The sequence below is a fragment of the Colletotrichum gloeosporioides genome, assembly GCF_011800055.1.
Source record: "Colletotrichum gloeosporioides strain Lc1 chromosome Unknown consensus_63, whole genome shotgun sequence".
In the NCBI taxonomy this organism is placed as follows: Eukaryota; Fungi; Ascomycota; class Sordariomycetes; order Glomerellales; family Glomerellaceae; genus Colletotrichum; species Colletotrichum gloeosporioides.
This window is the reverse complement of record NW_025544708.1, coordinates 652,436-674,157: the sequence shown is the minus strand read 5'-3', so window position 1 is coordinate 674,157 and position 21,722 is coordinate 652,436. Positions and strand designations below refer to the sequence as shown.

At 55.1% G+C, this 21,722-nt stretch overlaps 8 protein-coding genes across 8 annotated transcripts; 4 read left to right on the top strand and 4 right to left on the bottom strand.

The window, feature by feature from the left end:
* Nucleotides 1-498: 498 nt before the first annotated feature.
* Nucleotides 499-1,365, bottom strand: GCG54_00003349 (uncharacterized protein; the record flags this gene model as incomplete). Its single annotated transcript, XM_045403422.1, has 3 exons — nt 499-929; nt 985-1,243; nt 1,309-1,365. 3 exons carry the CDS (start codon nt 1,363-1,365, stop codon nt 499-501), a joined length of 747 nt encoding a protein of 248 aa, XP_045261703.1.
* Nucleotides 1,366-5,396: 4,031 nt separating this feature from the next.
* Nucleotides 5,397-7,890, top strand: GCG54_00003348 (Pyrimidine pathway regulatory protein 1; the record flags this gene model as incomplete). Its single annotated transcript, XM_045403421.1, has 3 exons — nt 5,397-5,540; nt 5,642-5,736; nt 5,898-7,890. The coding sequence occupies 3 exons, from the start codon at nt 5,397-5,399 to the stop codon at nt 7,888-7,890; spliced, it is 2,232 nt and encodes a 743-aa protein (XP_045261702.1).
* A 696-nt stretch (nt 7,891-8,586) lies between these two features.
* On the top strand, nt 8,587-9,428 carry GCG54_00003347 (UPF0659 protein; the record flags this gene model as incomplete). The annotated part of the gene is made up of 2 exons (XM_045403420.1): nt 8,587-8,842; nt 8,902-9,428. The coding sequence occupies 2 exons, from the start codon at nt 8,587-8,589 to the stop codon at nt 9,426-9,428; spliced, it is 783 nt and encodes a 260-aa protein (XP_045261701.1).
* A 62-nt stretch (nt 9,429-9,490) lies between these two features.
* On the bottom strand, nt 9,491-10,697 carry GCG54_00003346 (uncharacterized protein; the record flags this gene model as incomplete). The annotated part of the gene is made up of 2 exons (XM_045403419.1): nt 9,491-9,527; nt 9,583-10,697. 2 exons carry the CDS (start codon nt 10,695-10,697, stop codon nt 9,491-9,493), a joined length of 1,152 nt encoding a protein of 383 aa, XP_045261700.1.
* A 1,656-nt stretch (nt 10,698-12,353) lies between these two features.
* Nucleotides 12,354-13,216, bottom strand: GCG54_00003345 (uncharacterized protein; the record flags this gene model as incomplete). The annotated part of the gene is made up of 2 exons (XM_045403418.1): nt 12,354-13,009; nt 13,069-13,216. The coding sequence occupies 2 exons, from the start codon at nt 13,214-13,216 to the stop codon at nt 12,354-12,356; spliced, it is 804 nt and encodes a 267-aa protein (XP_045261699.1).
* Nucleotides 13,217-14,330: 1,114 nt separating this feature from the next.
* Nucleotides 14,331-14,821, top strand: GCG54_00003344 (uncharacterized protein; the record flags this gene model as incomplete). Its single annotated transcript, XM_045403417.1, has 3 exons — nt 14,331-14,377; nt 14,446-14,653; nt 14,720-14,821. The coding sequence occupies 3 exons, from the start codon at nt 14,331-14,333 to the stop codon at nt 14,819-14,821; spliced, it is 357 nt and encodes a 118-aa protein (XP_045261698.1).
* A 1,992-nt stretch (nt 14,822-16,813) lies between these two features.
* GCG54_00003343 (uncharacterized protein) lies at nt 16,814-17,195 on the top strand (the record flags this gene model as incomplete). The annotated part of the gene is made up of 2 exons (XM_045403416.1): nt 16,814-17,027; nt 17,089-17,195. The coding sequence occupies 2 exons, from the start codon at nt 16,814-16,816 to the stop codon at nt 17,193-17,195; spliced, it is 321 nt and encodes a 106-aa protein (XP_045261697.1).
* A 1,707-nt stretch (nt 17,196-18,902) lies between these two features.
* Nucleotides 18,903-20,477, bottom strand: GCG54_00003342 (uncharacterized protein; the record flags this gene model as incomplete). The annotated part of the gene is made up of 3 exons (XM_045403415.1): nt 18,903-19,941; nt 20,005-20,285; nt 20,346-20,477. 3 exons carry the CDS (start codon nt 20,475-20,477, stop codon nt 18,903-18,905), a joined length of 1,452 nt encoding a protein of 483 aa, XP_045261696.1.
* Nucleotides 20,478-21,722: the final 1,245 nt, after the last annotated feature.

The window sequence follows — 21,722 nt, the reverse complement described above, 5'->3', positions numbered from 1 at the left end:
AATGGGGTGGGAGGGAATCTTTGCCGAAGTGAGCCGCAATTCATTACTGCAATGTGTCCCGGCATCTAGAATAGAGTTATTTGAATACATGTAATGTAATCCTTACGAATACGTTAGTCGGGAGTCGCACAACCGAGTTGCTCCATCGCAGTTCGGGCACAGGCGGAGCCACCAGCCCGTGCTCTCGAGGCACCGGTGCAGTGGCAGCAGGAGCCGCGGCCAACATTCTTCTCAACTCAATTAGGCTGCCATTCATTGGGAGCACACAAGAGCTAGACAACGTCTATCTGTGAGGCCCAAGATGCCTACGCCCTGTTGTGGTAGGCGAAGGGCCGCGACGTGTTGGCGTGAATATCATCAACGGGATGAAGATCATAGTACGATACATCATATGAGGATCTTGCAACGTCACTTGTATTCCCAAAGCGCCATTGATAGGTGTGATATTTCATATTTTTTATTTAATTTCTTGAATACCACCAGCGTCCCGTGAACCTCTTAAAAGTTCACACCGGCCGCCGCAGCCTGCTGCTGCTTAAACGTCCTCGTCACTCTCGGATCCCACTTCATCTTCTGCTGCCTCTCGATCTCCTGCTGCCGCTCAATCTCCAGGTCGTCAATCTCGGCAAAGTTTCTCCGCTTGTGGAACGGCCACTTGCTCTTGCGGTACAGCATGCCGATGATGAGCCCGAAGATGAGCACGCCGCCCACGGAGCCGAGCGCGATGGGCAGCGCGGGCATCAGCTTCGCGCCGCCGTTGCCGCCGGACTGCTGCGCCTGGCTCGGCGCCGCGATCGTGCTGGGCGCCGGCGTCGGTGTCGGCGTGGGAGTTAACAGAGGTGTGGTCTCTGCTGGTGGAGGGGGGATGAAGGAGGGCACCGGCGAGGGCGTGAGGACCTCGGGGGTGGAGATGGGTACCACGGGCGGCTCTGAAGGCGCGAGTGAGGGGGGAATGGATGTTGGTGATGGGAGCGGTGGTACAACTGAGAGCGACGGCGTTGTGGACGAGGACGGGATGGTTGTTGTTGAGATGATGAAGGTGGTGGGAGGGCGCACTGTGGGCGTTTGTGATGTGGATGATGAGGGCGTCGGTGTCCTTGATGGAGGCGACGGCGTGCTCTTTGGTGGTGCTGATGATGTCGTTGCTGGCGGTGCTGAAGCAGGTGGTGGTGGAGGTGGTGGTGGTCTTGTGGCTGGCGGCGCCGATGATTCTGGTGTCGATGTCTGCGCCTTCGTCGCCTGGCTCACTGATGAATTGGGAGCGCCCGTCTGTCCTGATCCTCCGTCTCCTAAGATAGGCCCCAGTACGGGCACGTCTGTCGAGACGCCGAGGGCGCCTCCGAGTTTGGGAAGAAGGCCGGCCATGATGTGTAGTGATTACTCTGTCGTAGAACTGGTATATGTGGTACTGTAGTAGGTTGCCCCTTGGGTATGTTGTCTGCCGTTTCGTCGTAGGATTATCTCATGTAGTAGTAGTCGTTGTTGCCGAACCCAGTCCCTTCGAGCAAATGTCGAGAGCCGATTAGAAAGACGCTTCCCTCTCTCTGTATGGCTTCGTGGCCAGTTCAGATGGATCAGAGTTGGTCGACAGGTCTGTGTCGCGCGGGCGGAGGAGGGCAGACCGGCCGGTGGTAATAGTGTTGCTGAATGTGTATGTGTAGTAGGGCGTGAGAAGGTAATATGGAATGGTCGTGTGCGATGTAAGTCGATCCAGCGGCTCAACAATCGTCGCCAAGCCACAGAGCTGTCAACGTAAAAACGTATTCAAACAACACAAATTAAACAATCAATAAATCTCATACAATGTCAGTCCCAAAATAAAAAGTTGCGCTTCCCGTCCCAGAAATAAAGAGTCGAGAGGAAGGGCCTTACATCCGACCCGGCCGCCGCGCGCCATCCGCCCTTTAAACAATCCCACGGTCCCCTCCCTCCATGTCTTGGGTTTTGCGTGTGTCCCCTCTTTTTTTCATGTGTGTATCTTTTTACCCGCTCCCCCTTGTTAACAAGTCCCTTCACAAAAACGCACACACAATTCTGGCACAGTTCCCTACAGCGGTAACTGCGTGCGTCCATCATCCGAGAAACCTTACAACCTCTGGCTGACGTGACGCAGTGTCGGGACAAGGAGGGAGGGACACAGAGGGGCACCCAAGGGAAAAAGCAGGGATCTACAGGGGTCGGCTCCGTCTCACAATGGCATTGATCCCTGCACGCCAGTTGGAGGCTCAAGCGCGGTGGTTGCTCGGTAGTGTTTCCCCGCAAGGGTGCTGCCAGCACGGTTTCAGACATGGAATGTTTGAGTCGATGTTCTTCAGGCCAATGAAACCCAAGATTCCTCCTTTCGTCCCACCTTTTGACTGCCCTTCCGGGGTTCTGGTGGCCAGGTATCATCCCTCTCTGGCAACTGCTTGCTTCCCAACTCTGAAGAGGGTCTTCTTCGTCTGGGGGCACGGGGGGACACCTCGGCAACTCTCTGGGCGAGCAGTCTATCAAACCCGAACCAGTCAAATAAGGTACGATCGGGTATCAAGCCCAAAATCCTCCTGGCTGGGCTGTAGCCCAAGTGTCTATCCATCGTGCCCAGGCGGGAAGAGACAAGGCACGGCTCCAAAGACCGTGCGATCATTCTGTCACTCGGTCAGAGTCAGAGGAAGAGACGGGCCTTGACGTAAAACTCACAAACATATTACACATTACATAGTACATAGTACCATCCACACAAAAAAATGTTAGTAACTATACAGAAGATGGTGGGCTAATTGACGTGAGACAAATTGCACTTAAAGCCCTACTAGTCGAAAACGCCTAACAAGACTATCGCCGATGGCCCATTATTGCTGCCACCTTACGTCTTCTCTTTTGAGCCTCCTACCTATTCAGCCCAGCCTGACCTGACATCGGAACATCCCCGTCGCGGCGTCACCTGTCAAACCGCCCCAACCTCTTCTCGGAAACTGCATGATCCCCGCGTCGTAATTCCTCCGACCCCCCGCCGATCGAACCCTCTTCCTGCATCCCTGGCACCCTGGCTGACTGCCCGCTGTCCTTTCTGAGACCGACCTGCCGCCAAGCAAGACAATCAGGGGAGCCTCATGTTGGTGAGATCTCCATCTCGGCACCCGGCGAAGGGGGCAGAAAGGGTAACGAAAAACATGCGACTGGAGACAATTGCCAATAATGCCAGCGAATCCATAGAGCCGCTTTCCATGCCATGTTCAGGCCTGGCCTGCATTTCCCTTCCATCTGCTCTGCCCTACGACAGCGAACCGTGCAACGCGCCTCCTTGCACTCTCTCCCTCGGTTTCCTCGGTACTCTCCTTCCCCCAAGATTACCCACCGGTTCTGCAGCCTTAAGGCATGACCGTTGAGCAGGCGAGCCCTCGGCAGTCGATGCTATCAAAACACTCGCAAACCTCCTCCGCGGGGATTAAGAGCGGCAACGGACGGCCCACCGAGGTCATACAGGCAACCATGGCCTGCCTTGGTCCGGGGAGTGGGCGACCCGGGAGACCGAACTTGCATGGCTCTTCCTTCTCCTCCACCACGATCGTTCTGCCCAGCGAGCGGTCTGGCTGTTTCCCCCCGTGTCCATCTATGCATCTACCCTACAATCGCCTGTTGTGGTGGGGGCCACGTCACGTCGACGCTCGTCCGAAGTCCGCCGCCGGGCTGAAAAACAAGATGCCACTGTCACAGATGGACCAAAGGAGATAGAAACACCGATGGATGATCGCGCGGCTGCGGTGGTGATTGGGCGGTTGTCGTGATATCATAAACACGGCTTTATTCTCAATGCTGCTAATAAGGGCCACGATCTTTCAGTTATCGAAGAGGGCAGGCACCCTCAACTCTGGTCCACGACGGGAAAGACGGCAAGCTCGCGTGTCCCATATCCGCACATCATGGTGCGTATTTTTAGCCCAGCAACGGCGCACACCCAGCAACGGCGCACACCACACCGCCTGGCCGGGATGGTGTTTGAGGATGGAGGATCTCTGGTGGGAACTGGTGATCAGCTGCCCATTTCCGTCACTTGTTCGCCTTATCCGTAAGGCGGCTGTAATCTTGAACTGCTGCTCTCTACCTAATCCGAAAGGCTCCAATGTATCGTCTGGTGAGGCTTTTCGGTGGGATCGCAGGGCAGGACGGTAGCATTTACCACCACGGGGTGTCGCAGCCTCGGATACTCCGGTAGGAAGTCCTAACCGGGCCATCTGTCGTCGACGTCTCCGTGGCTGTGAGTGAGGCTCATCGCGTACTCTTACCATGCCGTTATGCTGAGCCGCATCGCTTTTAACAACCGCAAACGTATGCGGCGCCTGAGTTGGTGGACTTCCTGGGTCGAACACGATGTACGACGTTTTCCAAATGCACGTCGTGTTCGCTCTCAAGATACGAGACCATTTACCGCCTTATCTGGCCCACGGACCTGACCTTTTGGTGGTCGAGTACACTGACCTCTGTTTGACCAGTCCCGGGTGTCGAGGTAGATCAGATTGGCAGGTTCGACACTTACCAGGTCAGGTAATTTGGCGAATCTCCCGTCGTTGGTGCAACGATCAATCACACAAATCAGGCAGGATGCGTCTGAGCAACCGTCGATTGTTCAACTTCGCGTATTTTCCAACACCGCCGTGGGCGGTTCACATCTACCTCGGCGTCTTGAGACGGAAGAAACTTGAAATTGTAAGATCGAATGACTGATACCAAGACCATAGTCGCCACTTGATGACGATCGCACTCGAAGATTTGTTCGATTCCAGTTACAGCTTCTCGAAGGCTGGGAAGAGTATTGTTCAAGGCATCTCGATCCAGTGACATCACAGTCTCCGCCGTCGTGGCTATTGTTGAACCCCAAGTCCACCCTTAGCAGGTCATTTCTGCCATGCAAAGTCGACTCAACCCAAACGGGTACTACTCAGCTTCCCGTCCATGTGCCCCTTAGGAATCGTCACCTGACCATCCTTATGTCCACATGGTGAACCAAGAGGCACTACGCAGTATCACCAACGGCAATCTTCAAGCAAATCATCGGCGCTTCTTCAACGGAGCGGGGGATCCACATCATGCAGGGGTCCGGCTGTTATCACCCGTACCTGACGCTGCGGAACGCCGAGTATCTTATCAGTCGCATCGACACATCTCGGCAGTCGCATCGCAATCAGTCCCCTTTCTCCTTTCCCCTCATCCAGAAGAACACAGCTCACGGTTCACCGATACGCGACTCGCTACCACTGAATGAGAAGAGAATGACGATGTAGCTGGTCCCTTGCGGTGTATGGTACGAATCGCCACACACAACCACCGCACCCCCTGGACGCAAAACGGAACCAAGTGGGCTGCCAAACGCCGGACAAACCAGAGAGCGTTCACAGCCAGTGAGTGAATGAGGTGCGATGGCGACACCGGGCAGCGGGTTGCCGTACGACCCAACCACCACCGCCGCCAGCGAACACCCCGATCAGCCGCCGGCCAAGCGGGCAAAGACGCAGGCTTGCTCCCGCTGCCGTCGTCGAAAGGTGAGTGCAGTCAATCAACCGGTTTCTTGGGGAGTGATCGTCGGCTCCGAACCGCCCTCGTCTTCTTCTGAAACACCGCAGTACCATGGTACCGACGAACTAACTCGACGATGATCACGTAGCAAAAATGTGACGATCAGAGGCCGTGTGCCAACTGCGCCAGGTCAGGCGAGCAGTGCAGCGAGGCGGTGCCGTCCTTCCATTACCATCCCCGTCCGTACGTTCAATGTTCATGTTCCGTTTCTCTCTTACCCCATCTACCTTACCCCAGACGACGCAAAAGTTTCATTTTGCCTTGAGTAAAGAAGGAGGGAACCAATGAAAACCGTGGAGATCAACCGTCGATCTGATTGTTAGTCGTGTGTGACGCCCCAGCAGTTCGGACCATCTATCCTCGACACACACGCCCCTGGCCTGGCTGGGTGACATCGCCTCGTTGGAGGAGCGCATATCGCGTCTCGAGGAGAGCAACGCACGGCTCCAGGACGTTGTTGATCGCAACGGGCTTGCAGTAGACAGCGCTCGAGCTGAGCAGACGTCGTTGTCGCACGAGGATAATCATCATCATCGACGTCGGGTCTCGTTTGCTTCTCGCAGCGGGGAGACGTCTCTCACCAGAAGCTCGCCGGCAATCGGCCTGCTCGCGACCTTTGCCCGTTCAGATGAGGACAGCAACCTCTCACCACTCACCTTCCAAGATGGCTCTGCAGCAGCTACGACACGCCGGCCCGTCAGCCAGCACGGAGCAGAGGGGGGCGTAGACAGGGCGACGGAGGAAGCCCTCTTCAACGTCTATCACGACAAAGTTCACTGCCGCTACCCATTCCTCCGCCTTGATGACTTTCGCGATCCCGTCAAGCGCCCCAGCGGCGTCTGGGCGGCCTACTTTGTGAACATGATCATCTCCATCGGCCTGCTCCTCGACAAGTCGCCCGCCAGCGAGCCTATCCGGAATCATCATCACAGCCATCAGGCTTTCTACCGCACCGCCGTCACAAAGTACCTCTCCCACGTCTTCGCGCAGCCGGACCGCCTCCTGCACATCCAGGCGTACCTCCTCCTCGCCATGCACGCAATCTACTCCCCGTCCACGGAGCGCATCATCTCCATCGCCTCGGCGACAATGCGCTACTGCGTCATGGCCCAGCTCCACCGCGCCGACGCCGAGCCGCCACCGCTCTCCGTCGCCGCAAAGATCGACACCCAGATGCGCCGCCGCGTCTTCTGGTCCACCTACACCCTCGACCGCGCCGTCGGCACCATGTTCGACCTCCCGTTCTCGGTCCCGGACTACCAGATCACCGTCAAGATGTACGCCAACGTCGACGACGCCGACCTCGCCGCGCGCTGCGCCGCGTCCTTCCCCGCGGACCCGGACACCGGCCCGCGGGCCCGCCTCACCGGCGTCTCCGCCGCGCTGCACGTCGTCTACTGCCGCCAAATCCAGTCCGAGATCCTCAACACGACGCTGCACCGCGACTTCGACACGCACTTCGACCGCGCCTCCCACTGGCGACTGCGCGTGCTCGAGAAGCTCGACCGCTGGCGCGCGCTGTGCCACCGCTACTCCGACACGTCCTCGCCGCTGCGCAACTTCACCAGCTCGGAGTGGCTGCACATGATCTACAATTACAGTCTGGCGATGCTGTACCAGCCAACCAAAGCAACGGCCGCCGGCCCCGCGGGCGACTGGACGGTCAAGTCGTGCGTGCAGGCGTGCCTCATCTTCCGGCGGTTCCAGCGCGAGACGCCCATCACGGAGCTGTGGCTCGGGCTCATCGCGCAGTTCAAGTGCGGCGTCGCGCTGCTGTACTGCTTCTTCGCGACGCCGCCGCACCTGCGGACCGCGGCGTACGAGCTGGCCGACGCGTCGGAGGCGGTGCGGGCGTGCAGCATCGTGCTGTCCATCCTGGCGGAACGATGGCCGCAGTCCAAGTGCTTGAGGGACGCGTTCGACACGCTCGCGAGGGAGGTGCCGCTGTTTGAGCCAAAGACAGCGGATGCTGCGCCGCGGAAGATGAGGCGCGAGTCGGCGGATGCGCTGATGGCGGCGATGCCGCAGCTTGAGGTGATTGTGGTGCACCGCAACACGCTGCGCATGATACGGGAGATGGCGCAGGAGGAGTTCCCGCGTCCGCCGCCGGATGATGCGCAGCAGCAGCAGAAGTCGCTGAGCGAGATTGATGTGCTCGCTGAGGCGACGGCTCACCTTGCGGAGGAGGACTCGCCGTCGTGGCGGACGAGTATCACGGGCGACATATTCCAGCCCATCACGCCGCACTTTTTCCAGGCGAACGTGCCCCTTGATGCGGACAGTTTTGATTACACTGCGCTGGGGTTCCCTGGGGAGTTTGACCTGCTGGATGGTTGAATCGTAGTCTTAATCACGCCTTACGGCGCCTTACGGCGATCTCATGCAACGTGAAGAGATACAGTTGCTCCGACGTTGGAAGAATGACAAATGTAGGGGCTGCTGAGTAAAGAAGCCAAATAATATGTCCCATCGCCGAAAACTCAATTGATCAGCTCCTTATCGCCGACGAACAACTGAATAAAAGTGTGGAGTAATTTCGAATAAACTTCGCGGGATTTACGTCACTGACGCGGCGGTGACGTGACCAACATTTCTTGTTCTTTGCACTCTACAGAAGACACCGCGGAACACACGAGCCCCGCGTGTTCCGCTCACGGAATTAGCCCCGCGCATGGCACAATCTTTTGCCCAGAACAGAAGACTCTCCACACTCGGCCTGCCCGCCCCAAGGAGGAGAACTGCCATTCGGTGCGCGGATGCCCCGCTGCCGTTGACCAACCCCCGGCAGGGCCGGTTTTCGTTTGTCTTGGATGGAGCGGGGGAGGAGAAACATGGCCGTACAGGTTGATTTCAAAGCCGTGGCATGATTGACGTGCTGGTAGTCTTGGTACTTATATGAACTCGGGCCTCCGCGCCGTTTAAATCAAAGATCGGAAGCTTAACAAGACCTCCAACAAACATTAAACTGCCTCATTGTACACCCAATTGAATTTCTCTTAATCATCCAACAACATCAATCACAAATCAGCAACCATGAGCAGACACGTCCTCATCCTCGGCGGCCACGGCAAGGTCTCCCAGTTCCTCACCCCGATCCTCCTCAAAAAGTCGTGGACCGTGACGAGCGTCATCCGCGCGCAGGAGCAGGTCCCGGCCATCGAGAAGCTCGGCGCCGGCCAGACCGGCAAACTCAACGTGCTGGTGCGCAGTATCGAGGACGTCAAGAGCGAGGGCCAGGCGCAGGCCATCTTGGACGAGGTCAAGCCCGACACCGTCATCTGGAGTGCCGGTACGTGGATCTGCCCCCGTTCTCACGAGTCATGAACAACATATTGACGTTATTTGTAGGTGCCGGTGGACGAGGAGGTGCAGAGCGCACATTCGCCGTCGACCGCGACGCCGCAATCCACTTTGTCAAAGCCTCCGTGGCCACCCCCTCCATCAAAAAGTTCATCCTCGTCTCGTACCTCGCCTCGCGCAAGACGAAGCCGACGTGGTGGTCCGACGACGAGTGGGCGGGCGCGCAGGCGGTCAACCAGAAGCTGGCCAACTACTTCCAGGCCAAGGTCGCCGCCGACGAGGTCCTCTGGGAAGAATCAAAGAAGCGCGGTGACTTCGCGGGCATTAGCTTGCGGCCCGGCACGCTGACGGAGGAGCCCGCGGGCAAGGTCGAGTTTGGAAGGACCAAGGGGTCGAGGGGCACGTCGAGCAGGGAGAGCGTGGCGGAGGTGGCGGCGCTGATTGCGGAGCAGGAGGACTTCAAGACGAGCTGGGTTGACCATCTTGATGGAAGCGAGGATCCGAAGGCGGCGGTGGAGAGGGTTGCGAGGGACGGGGTGGACGTTGCGGAGGGCGAGGCGTTCTACAAGGCTTAATGATGGGATGTGATGGGTTCATGATATTAGTATTTGGGTATAGCGTATTAATTCTAAGTCTATCAACTCGATGCCATCAGGGCAATGTGCTTCAGTTCTCTGTCGATATGGTTAGTTTGCTGGTCTTTGCGGGTGTCTGGACGGATCGACTTACTGTTGTACTTGCTCTCCGACCTTCATCTGCTCGTACCTCACCTCCTCGCCCTCATCCCGTCCCAGGTTGAACTGCTCCGCCCTCACCTGCTTCGCCTGCTCCGCGAGCTGGGGAATCGGCGACAGCTCCACGTCCGACGACAGATGCCAGAAGCACGTCGACGAAATACGCACCAGCGGCCTGTCGGGAAACTCCTTTTTCCTGCGCTCAATCACCGCCAGCGTCTTCTCGTTCACCACAACCTCGTGGTAGCCCGCCTTGATCAGCCCGCCCGTGAAGTGCTCCATCTGCTTGCCCGCCTGCACGAGCAAGTAATTCCCCTCGGGGATCTTGACCGCGATCTTCTTGCCCGTGTTGCGCGCCCAGATGTGCAAACCCGGGTACCGCGAGCGGCCGTGGATCGTCAGGAAGTTCAGGTCCGTGTGGAAGCCCGCGAGGATGGTGTCCTGCTTGCCGTACTTGACCAGGTCGGACGCCGTCGGCGCCAGCAGGTGCGGGCCGTACTTGCCGGCGGCGCTGAAGGTGTCCGCAGGCAGCCCGAGCCCGACGGCGGCCATCTCGGCGAGCCCCGTGACGGCGGCCTTCATCGAGGAGCCCCACTTGTTCATCGCCCCGGGCCAGCGGTCGCGGATGTGCGGGGCGTCCGGGACGACATTCGGCGCGTTGAGGCCCGGGAAGCGCGTCTCGTAGGGGGGCTTCTCGGCCATGCTCCAGAAGAAGCGGCACTTGGGGTCGGGCTCGTGGGCGCCGATGTCGAGGGGCCGCTCGGAGGGGGCGAGGCGCTGGATGACCTGCAGACAGGGCTCGTCGACGGCGCACTTTGGCTTCTCGGTGTTCTCGAGGGTGACGCCGATCTGGTAGGAGAGCTCGGGGCGCTCGTCTTTGCGAAGGGCAGACTCGGGCTGGGCGAAGTAGTCCTCGAGCAGGTCGAGGAAGGTGGTGTTGTCGGACTCGGAGACGCGGGAGTCGTGCAGGACGAGGGCGCCGTAGGTGATGAGGGCGTTGGCGGCCTTTGCGCACTCGGCGGCGACGGCGGGGGAGTCGCGGGGCTGGGTGAGGAAGACGTCGAGGTCGACGATGGGGAGGTCCATCGGGAGGTCTTGCGTGGCGGGCATGGTGGGTGAGGGAGCGACGGATCGCGGGTTGTGTTGGTGGTTGTGGCGGGGTGTGGTGATGTTTGGGTTTTGGTGTTTTGATGTTTTGATGTTTTGGTGTTTTGGTGTTTTGGTGTTTTGGAGTCGCGATTCGAGGGATGTTTCTGGGGGTGACCAACGACGAGACGGGTTGACGAGAGACGCAAGACAAGAACCTTCGAGACTATTCAGAGAAAAAGAGGCGGGACGCGGCGCATTTTGTCTTTAGTCGTTAGTCGCGCGGCAGGCACATGTGAGCAGCTCCCCGATCCATGGATGGGATGCAAATCAGATGTGCATGCACTGGTTGGTGGTGGTTCCAGTGGTGGTGGGGGATGTGTTCGGGCGCCTGACCGGAACAGGCAGCTGACCAGGGGCCCCCTAAGCCCCCCCGATCGCGCGCCCGTTGAAGATGGTACCTGCGCTCCGGGGCGGGTCCCCCGCTACAGCCAATCACGTGGCGCTGTCGGCGTGCTCCGGCCCTGGGTCGCGGAGGCCTGGCCGGATGGTCGAACCAGATTTTCCCTCCCGCGTTTCTTTCCCATCTCGGCCATTGGGGAAGGTGAGAGATCTTATTCGAGATTGAATAAGCAGTGAAAAAAAATGATCTGACTCGGGGTAAGCGGGGATGCGGAGAATTCTTCTCTCTTTGATCCTCTGGGATATGGCCTGTTTTCCTCCTTTGGTTTCCTGTGGTTTCCGACTCGACCCAGCGGTCTCCGGCGGGAAGAGCGGGTTTCCCACGGCATCGCGGATTTTGTGAATTGCCTCAACGGCACCGGAAAGTTTCAGCAGTATTGCTAAATGTCACTTTTGATTCGTTGATTTCTTCATGGAACGTTCCGCCGCACGGTTTCATCCGGATCGTGCTCCAGGGCTCGGAACTTTCGCACCTCTCAAGGTAGAGATGTCCCCATCCCACATGGGAATAGTTCGTGAGCCGCATAGCCGATTTCGGGATGCTAGATGGATATGATCATGACTCCGCCGCCAAGGTCTTGGCTTATATCGCATCCCAACTACACATCTGTTCTTCCCATGTACATGCCATAGGGATGGCCTCGCAAAATTGAAACATGTGTATATGGGGTTCTCATTTGTCTACCAATGCTCGCATTAGGGCTGCAGAGATATACCTATCACAGCTTAATGTTGACGTTCGGATTTTGCAGCCCGGAAATACTGGTCTACACATTGGCAAAGCAATCAGCGATGTTGAGTACCAGAATTGGTCTGCTAATGTGGACTGCACAGCCAAAGTTCACAATTGTCAACATTCAGCATTTATCACATATGGAAACGACGCTTCGGTAGAAATTATGTCTTCACGTTTTATTGCAAGATCGACGACCCATGTCGTCTGTCCATGTCTTTCCATAATAAAGGTAAGGTTAATCAAAGCCCATCCAGCCACTCAAACGTCACAACTCAAGCAATTGATGCGCGGATCAGCGCGGGAAGAATTCATGTCCAGGAGAGCATGTCTAGCAATTCAGTGTAGACTAGCTCCGACTATCTACGGGGCGTAGTTATATACAAAAATAGCGATTAGTGGAAAGCTACTGTTAAGGTACTGCCAACATGTGGCGCAATTAAAGATGCCAGCTGCGGGTATCGGGTATCAGGATCCAACTAAGCTCAGATAAAGTTACCATCTCCCTCGCAACGAGACAACGGAATGGATCCCTTCTTCTGGCAAATCGTAATCGTGCCAGACACCCACGAAATACCGTCATACGAGCCCTCCTTGTACGAGTCCGCCTGCCACGTCCCCGTCTCCTTCAGCGAGCCGGGGCACCCCGTAAACGCGCGTCCCGTGCGGCGCGTCTTGAACGGCCGCGTGATCATGCACCCGCTGTACCCGGGGCTGACGGTGCCCTTGATGTTGACCGTCGTCTGCGTCGCCCACGAGCGGCTGTAGTTGATACCCACCGTGTTCTTGAGCTTGTCCTTGATCCAGGTCACGTCGAGCCCGGCGCTGACGCCCACGCTGTTGGTCACCGTGTACCCCTTCATGACGTTGATGTCCATGGCGGTGAGGTCCGCCGTGACGACGGGGGACATCTGCACGTCCCAGTCGATGAAGTCGAACGTCTTGTCCGCGACGATGGAGTCGGTGGCGTCGCAGGAGGTGCCGCGCGCGTCCAGCTTGGGGTGGGTGATGTTGGCGGGGGGCAGGAGGGTGTTGTTGATGGGGAGGTTGTGGAAGTCGGCATCGTCAAGGGGCGGAGCGCGGGGGAGGACGCCCATGGTCTTCAGCATGTGGTCGTAGGTGTCGCGGTGAACGATTTCCACTGGAGGGTGTTAGGATCACAGACGAAGCTGGATGTGGTTGAGGAAACAAGGCACTTACTGCGATCCTCGCCGTAGAGGATGACCTCATGGGGCTGGAGAACACGGCCAGGGTGCCATTTCGTGCTGTTGAGGCTGCGCTCGTTGAAGAAGGGCGCCGCGCTGGCAGCCGAGATGAGGAAGAGACTGGTGAAGGTTGACGAGCGCATCTTGGCGGAGACCGTGTAAGTGAGTGCAGCCAAAAGAGAGTGGTCTTCGGATGATGAAGATCGAAGTTGATGCTGAGCAGGAAACAACTTTAAAGTCAGCTAAAACTTGGCGCTCTTTATACATCTGTCTGAACATCCTTCACCTCCGTCCATCTCGTATCGCCCTCCGCCTTGAATCCTTATTGAAGCCCAAAAGGTGGCCGGATTTTGCACAACACCGCCAGTGGGACCATCTCAACGCACCTCACGAGTCAAAATACCCAGAGACCCGACAAACAAAACTGGATATTTCGATCCTCTGGTTCCGCAAACACCACGGTTGTGCGGCATGAAGCCATGGTGATCACACGGCCTGACTCAGTTGTCGTGATCATCACGATTCCACGTGCAGAGCGTATTTCTAGATGACACAGGCCATTTTGATAACGGTAAAAAGTCTTCCGGCGGGATGGCGGGATGCAAGCGTGCGTGATAAGCTTAACAAAGCAGGTTTCATCGAAGAAACGATTCAGCAATATTGGGAAGCTCGGATTAGGATCATCCCTTTTGGGCGGGTTCGCGATGCTCCCTTTCTGGACAGGATGCGCGAGATGTGGGCCTCGTGCAACCACTCCAGTCGGTTGAGCCTCCCACGTGCATTCTGATGACACCAACAGAGCCTTGTTGCGTGGGACCTATTAGCAGGAAACGCACAATCAACTCGAAGCACATCGGGGAGGGTGTTGAGTCGTGATGGATGTTTTGCGGCTTCGTCGGTCTTCAGCCTCTCCAATCTTTTGTGGGCACACTCAGTAATAATCGCCGTGTGCGGCCTCCGATGACAGAAGCAGTTGATGATCTTCGGGCACGTGGTTTTCGCATGCCTTGAGTGGGATACCGGGCTTTTCATCGGTCAGCGGAGTGCGGCGTTGAACGACATGGTCATGAAATCCCACCCGGACTTCGGGTCTCACAAGCACCCGATATAAAATTGCCTGTCTTGTTTAATTCAGGCCGAGTACAGCAGTTCGTCTACAGCCTCATATGTTGATGTGATACTTCCTTCCACTTGGGTTCTTGAGTTTACTACTCTCAAGCTCTTCACAGAAAACCCCCTCCGAGTTGAAGAATCAAGATGCATTTTCCCACAGCAGCTCTTTTACTGCTGTCCCTTGCTACCAGGTACGTGAAATTCTTTAGTCTCTTCAACATGAGCTACAAAACAGCAAAGCTCATTTGCTCAATGACAGAGTATTCGGCGATATGCACGAGTGGGCATTCTGCGTCCGGGACAGAAAAGAGGCCCCCATTGGCGGAACCCCGTTCAGCCCCAGCTACAGCTGGTCCAAGGACTACGAGGTCGATACCACCGCGACTCAGTGCGCCTGCACAATGTACAAGAATCGCAACACCGGCAGCAACTGGTGGGACACCTGCCCCGACTGTGTCTATGACGAGGTGCGCGCATTTTGTTGATTCTTTTCCGTCCCCGAACTTGGTACTGACTCATTTTGGCTCCAACAGACGCAGCTGGGATGCCACTCGGCAGCGGTTCATATTGGCGGCGACGAGATGACGTATTACTGTGAGAAGAAGTGCGGTGCGGAGGGTGCGGAGGCTGACTGAATGTGTTGGTTTAACGTACCATTACTTGCGCGAGACAACAATTAGCCGCGCCTCATTGTTTTTGGTCGATGACCGAATAGCACAAGATTCTATGCCATAGTTTCGGCGGATTTGGCGGTGAAAGCTTGAGTTCCTCTGCGAGTCTGATGACGAAGTAACTTAATATGGGCGGCCAAAACCAGAGAATACTAAGAAGACTGTGGACGATGATGATGATCTGTAACATAATCTTTGCTGGAACATGGTAGAAGGATTCACAATGCGCGCAGACTTCTCGCTAGTATGAGGATTAGCATGCTGTCTATGAGACAGAACGGGATATTAAACATAACACCGACGGAAGATATTGCAATATAAGAAAACGCCGGCCAAGAGATTGGGGACTAAATCCTTCCGCAGCTAAAGTGACACAAAAACAGTAGACATACTGCCCCAGACTACGAAAAGCTCTGGCCATACGGTTATATCCAGTTGAAGTATCGAATCAGCTTGGTCATTTCCGAAAAGACCCAACGTTTAGAGACATATACATACCGCGTGCTTCCCCAGCGCGGCGTAGCGCTTACTTAACGCGCGCAGCCAAGACAAGACCGCCAACATCAGCTCGCAATTACGATCACATTGCTTGACATCACGAAGGTAATGAGTGCGCTGTCGAGTGCATTGATCCATTTTCCAAGTCCCCTTGCAGTCGTTACCCGCAAGATCATTCCTAATTTGGCAAATATATGTTGTCGAGCTTCGCTGGGTGGCGCAGCGGGCCGGGCGGGAGCCGCCGGACGGGCGAACGCGAGGATGTCAGCTTAGTCTCTTGGCTGTTTCTAGCCCAGACTTCTCATGGGAAGATCCCCTGTAGGAACAGCCAATCTCCGTGCAGAAGCTGTACAACTTCTCCACAGGTTTTCTCTCCGTGCCTGCAATAGACTTGCAAGGGAGTTTTATTCTGTCTCTGCTGTGACTTCGAGGTCAGCTCTAGTCCTCGAATGGTGAAATGCGAGCATGACTTCAAGAGTGGAGCGGTTATCAGCTGAAAGCTGGCTTTTTTCGGAATCGTTCGGCATTCTTTCATAAAAATGATGGATAGTTGTGGGTACTTGCCGTCTCACATCAGCACCGTGACATGGAAACAATCAACGTACACTGTATAATCCTTCCTGTGAAACAAGAATGAACGACTGCTGTAATGAACCGTGATGCCAATGATAGCCGGGGGGTACGCGAATTCCGCACCAAGATAGCAAGGAGCCTATCAGTAGGCTAACCGTATCTCTCTGCTTTCATTTGAGTCCGAAGGTCACAGACAACCTAAAATGATGATGTTTCGTGATTTGGTTTTACAAGGCCTAGGATACAACCTGTCTAGACCAACCTTCGTCGCTAAACACCCATCTAAGCCCCTACTGATCTTTTTCACGACTAACAACATTGTGAAGACACCTTGACCACTTAGACGGATGCTGTTTCATCATTGCTCACTTCTGTGGAACATCGCGAGACACAATACGCCCGACAAGAAACTAGAATGGATTGATACCCGGGTGAAGTCATTCGTTTTACGCTTGCCAAGTGGGATTTTCCTTGGCTCCTCTGTACGGCCAATCGGAGCCATCTTGGCGCTTATGTGGTCAATCACTTTTGCAACTGTTCAAGCAGTACCTAGCTAAGCGGCTGGGTCACAACTTTTGCTCGAATGACAACATCCAATCGCCCAATCGAGAGAGTTCCCAAGTTGGCCCTCGTAGCATAGGTAGGGAACCAGCGCTATCAGCCCATACTTGTCGCCTTTTGATGATGTGAATTGTGACTCTATCCTAGTGGATGGTCCAGAACACGTACCAGGAACCAACATATCAGTCGAATATAAATATGTCTGTCGTCCTCTCAGGACCTTCTTTACTTTTCAACCAGCCTACATCCGCATCTTCACCATTGCCATCAACGAATCAGTTCCCCAAAAACCAAAGTTTTCACCCCAATAACCCCCTTGTCAAAATGCTCATCTCCAACATCTTCACCACCGTCCTCACGGCCTGCGCCGTCCTGGGCTCCACCGCCGCAGCCGCCGACTTCAAGGTCAAGAAGAGCGGCAAGACCAACTGCTCCGACGGCGGCGGCCCGACGCGCGAGTACAGCCGCGGCAACTGCAACCCGCTGTACAGCACCGACCACGGCATGAGGGTTCTCGAGCATAACACCGCTTGCAAGAGTAAGCTACTCTATCTCGTTGGGTCTTCGCGGCGGAGTCACGGCTAACTTGTTCCGATCAGTTCGATGCTACCCGGGCGGAAACTGCGACGGGGGCGTGAAGAGGGCGTTCAGCTCCCACCAGTGCCACTCGCTGGAGGGATGCTGGTCTTTCAGAGTCGAGTGCTAAAGAGGGCACTCGTAGTTGAGCCAGACCGGTTGATTGAGTGATGGCCGGGCTCAGGATGAAAGTCCGAGGACGGGGGACTAGGGTCTGCATTTATGAATCATCTATCACTCCTTTACAGCTCTACGAGCATTTGAATAACCAACTATATACATTCTTTTGTTAATTTGTACAATTTCAAGCATTATTGTGCATGTTATGGAGGTATCGTAAGTGTTCAAGAAATCAAGAGACTTCGGACACCTCATCATCGCCATCCTTAGCTGAGGTATCTCGGACTGTGAGCAATAAAAGACTCGCCGAAACCAGCAAGATCTCTTTAATTGAAATCCCGGGAGGCTGTAAGCCAAGCCAGGACATAAGCGACCACCGTTTATAGAAAGCCCCCGGATTCAAATCGCACTCAGGGGTACAATTGCAGCGGTCAATACCCAAGTTATGGTATACGAATAAGCAACCGAGGAGAACGAAAGGTGACACATGGTGTTACGAGCAGAGACCGGTTCAATGAGTGTCTCGTTCTCTGTTGAGTGATTTTTCAAAAGCCTGACTTGCACTGCTAGACTTTCTAACGTGAGCTTGTTCACGGATAGCGCCGGTTCCATAGCCTTCAGAGGTTTCGGAATAGGTTTGAGTCGTGAGGAAGGGCATTTAACACGACACAAGACCTTACGATCAGCGCCAACGACGCGAAGTTTCTCCAGATTTATCTCCTAAAGACTTCTTATCTCGCTTTTCAGCACATCAGACAATAAGAACAATGTTTCAGTGATTTCCACGTCAAAGGCTTTTAGGGATAGGGTTTTTCAAGTTGCTTTACGGTCATGCTAAACAGTTCTGTCAAAGTGATCATTTCTTGCAAGTGGAACTATAGCAAGTTCTGGCTCTCCATTCTTTGAAAGCATTGCTTCGTGTATGATGTGGGTGAAACGGTTTACGATATTTTGATAAATTTCCGTCATAGCTAAGGTGGGCGAGTGCTTTAAACATCCACGACTGAATTATCGACGGCTAGTGAAGGATGAAAAATTGTGCTTTCTCCCGCCGCAAATTTCCATCCTAGGTTCTGCATTGAATTGTCAATGAAATGATGTGAACAGAGAGACCTGAATATTCGATGCCACGAGGTTTCGACGTCAATCCGCCAATGAAAGAGGACTGTAGAGCGGCATTGGCATAGCGACAGCAATTCTCGGCGACACTTTAGGCTGGCCTCTAAAGACTGAAGACGAGATGCATGCCAGGAAAGGTGTGGTTCACATTTGGGGCTGGTTACCTGTGAGGCAGCGTGCTTTGAAATGATGTGCGACTGTGTGAGCCTTGTTGGGTCAGGCGGCGTCAATTTCTACCCTCTGGTTGGTTAACATCTCAACCGCAGAAGGGAAGACAGGAAGTGAAAAACGAAGAGGCTTACATCTCGCGTGGCGCCTGATTTCGCTGCACACAGCGCTTACTTCTGTCTTTCAAGTTTACGAGCCGAATGATGGAAAGGCGGCAACCAAACCCCAAGCGATCAACCACTTCGAGAAGTCCGAAGCCGAAATCAGTCTAGACTCTTATGTCTCAGATTCTAGTGAAATTGCAGTTGTCTATCTTTCTAGTGAATGTGTTATCAGTGTCTATACCTGCACTCCAGCGAACGCTCCCGATGGTCATGACCATTATCATACAGATATTGCTAGAGAAACAAGGGAGAGAAAAGTCGGTCTCTCACACCTCTTCCCTCTTCCCCTGCACCGTAACCCTCTCCACCCCAAGCTCACTCTCCGTCCCGTCCGAGTTCTCAATCACCTCCTGCACCTCCTCCTCCCCCTCCCCACCCGTGTTCCAGTTCCCAAACACCGCAAGCAGCGTAAACGGGATCGTGACGCCCCACAGCGTGAACCCCAGGATCATCTGGTTCTTGTTCGGCCAGTGCGTCGCGCCCACCGCATAGGCAATCGTGCTGCCAATACTCTCCCACGAGCGCAGGATGCCCGTCGTGCGCGCGATGTCCCCGTCGCCCTGCGCGCCCTTGATCTCCGCCATCAGCCAGTAGATGTACGTCTGCAGCATCTCGTAGAAGAACTTGAAGAACATGTACACCGTGAAGGCGGAGTTGAAGAAGGCGCCGTCGCCGAGGTCGAAGGACGGCGGGTCCGCCATCGAGGAGAGCCGCGTCTCGATGACGGCGTTCCAGATCCAGGCGGCGGTCACGAAGACGAGGATGGTGAGGTAGACGGCCTTGGACTTGGCAGAGCGCTCGATGCTTTTGATGTCGAGGATGGCGCCGGTGATGAGGTTGGCCGCGGCGCCGACGACGGCTGTGAGGAAGGAGGCGAGGGCGCGGGAGCGGACGGTGAAGTAGGCTGCGCGGATCCTGTCAGTGGTTGAGATGGATATGGGGGAGAGATGAGACGCACTTGTGAGGTAGTTTCCTTGGTACGTGGTGCCGAACTGCCCTGCCAGGAAGACGGGGATGAGCAGCAGCATGTACTTGTTCCTCAGCTGCTTCCAGATTGCGCGGGCTTCGGTGGCGAAGTTGGTCTGCTTCATGTACGGAATCTTGGTGCCGTCTGTTCTGACGACCTTTTGCGGCTGGGAGAGCAGCAGCGCGAACGGAGCGCCCAGGGATGAGATGGCAACGAGGCCCAGGTAGGTCGTGTACGTCACCTTGCCCTTCTCGGATGTCTTGATGTTCAGCGCCAGAGAGATTGCACCGCCGACGAGGGGGCCCATTTGACGGATACCCATCCAAATGCCAACATATCTAGATCGAAACAAGTCAGCGCAGGCTGCAGTTGGGCTATCAGTATCAGAGCGGAAGACTCACCGGCCTCGCTTCTCTGCCTCGGGATACCCGACGGCAATGCTCGCCTCACTTGCCCAAAGTAACGAGGCGCCTATGCCGCACAAGGCCGCGCCGAGCAACAGAAACCACTCATTGCCGTAGCGGTTGTTGCAGTAGAGACCGGCTGCGTAGGGCGTGTAGAAGGCTGCGCCGATGAACAGGGTCCACTTGGCGGTGAGCTTGTTCGTGACACCGCCGGCTATGAAGCAGCCCACGGACATGAGTCCGTATGTGAGGGCATTCGCGGCATTGTTAAGGAACGGCTGTCCGGTGCATTAGTGAATACGAACTCTTGAGGCTGAAACTGAACATCAAGAGCTGACCTTTGCGTTTCCTCCGGCCCCCAAGTTATTCAGCGCCGTCCAGATACCTGGCTCGCAGAATGCCACGAGTCCAACGATGATGATTTGGAACAGACATGACCGGTAGAACTGAGCAAGCTTAGCGAGAGCCATTTTGAAATGTTCTCGTTGATTATCTCACGTACAAGAAGCAAAGACAGTCACAGGCCACATTGATTGTTTCAATATGCAGGAAGTAGTCAAGTTTAAACCTCGTGCAGCAACGGCACTGGACGAGCACGCCATGACCCATCGGGAATGCGATTTTACAGAGTTTTGCATCGGCGTTGCAGCTCAGCAGAGATAACGGGAGCATAGCACGCAATTGTTCGGAGTGGACACGGCGGGTATACAATAACCGCATCAGAGGCCTCGAATTTCGCATCCCCCTGATGAAGCGTGGGATCGGAGGTGGACGTGAACATGCACGCGAAATGTTAGCCTCATTGCTTAGATCCACTTACACATGCCGAGATCGCGGGCGGAGATGCGATAAGATCAATTGACCAACTGCATTGGTTCTGCGGGAGAAGGATTTGGGGGCGGTTGTTTCTGAGGGAAGAAACGGTCAGGGTTCGGGATCACGCAATGCCCCACGTGGATGGTGTTGAGTATCCCCGAAGGCTAGGTTGACTTTCTTACCACCTCCCGTTCGTTTGGCAAGCCTTAAACGGTAGTAAGCAATCTGATTGAGTGCGCGAAAACCTACACATATCATTCGGCGAGGATAGGCTCCGATCAAATAACCTCGCCACGTGTTGCCGGAGACGGTTATTTGGATTGCCTTGGATCAACTAGCGGCTTGAACTTCGAGGATCGTGAACAATCGCAATAACAGTGGCCGCGTGGACAACGGATCTTCGTGACAAGCGCAATCTTACTGGGCCTTGAAATGATAGTTAGCCCTTTCTAGGGGCGTCGAGTTAACTATATGGATAGCGAAAGCTAGCTTCAATAAAAAGCTCTAAGCTTTACAGCACAGGTCCTTGAAGATGGGAAGCTTAGTACCTATGCTTATACTACGCAGTACTTGCCATGTAAGTACATGGTAGTAGTTTCGTTGTAGTGACGAATGAGTTTTGAGTCTAGCTGATCTGAAAATGCGTTTCTGTAGCTGTAGGAAAGTCAAGACATTGAGTTAGTATCAGACGTAAAAGGCCATTGGTAACTTACCTATAGATAAGATTTGCCTTCACAGCGCTATGCAAACTTCATCGAAAGCCAAAACTATCTTTGTGGTGTAAAGAAACTCATCTCTACAGCCTTACAAGCCGGGTTCCGTTGAACACAGAGGTCTTCGGGAACCGGCTTCCAAATGTGGAGTCTTGGTACCGAAATTCTCGGGACGTGGAGCCCCAC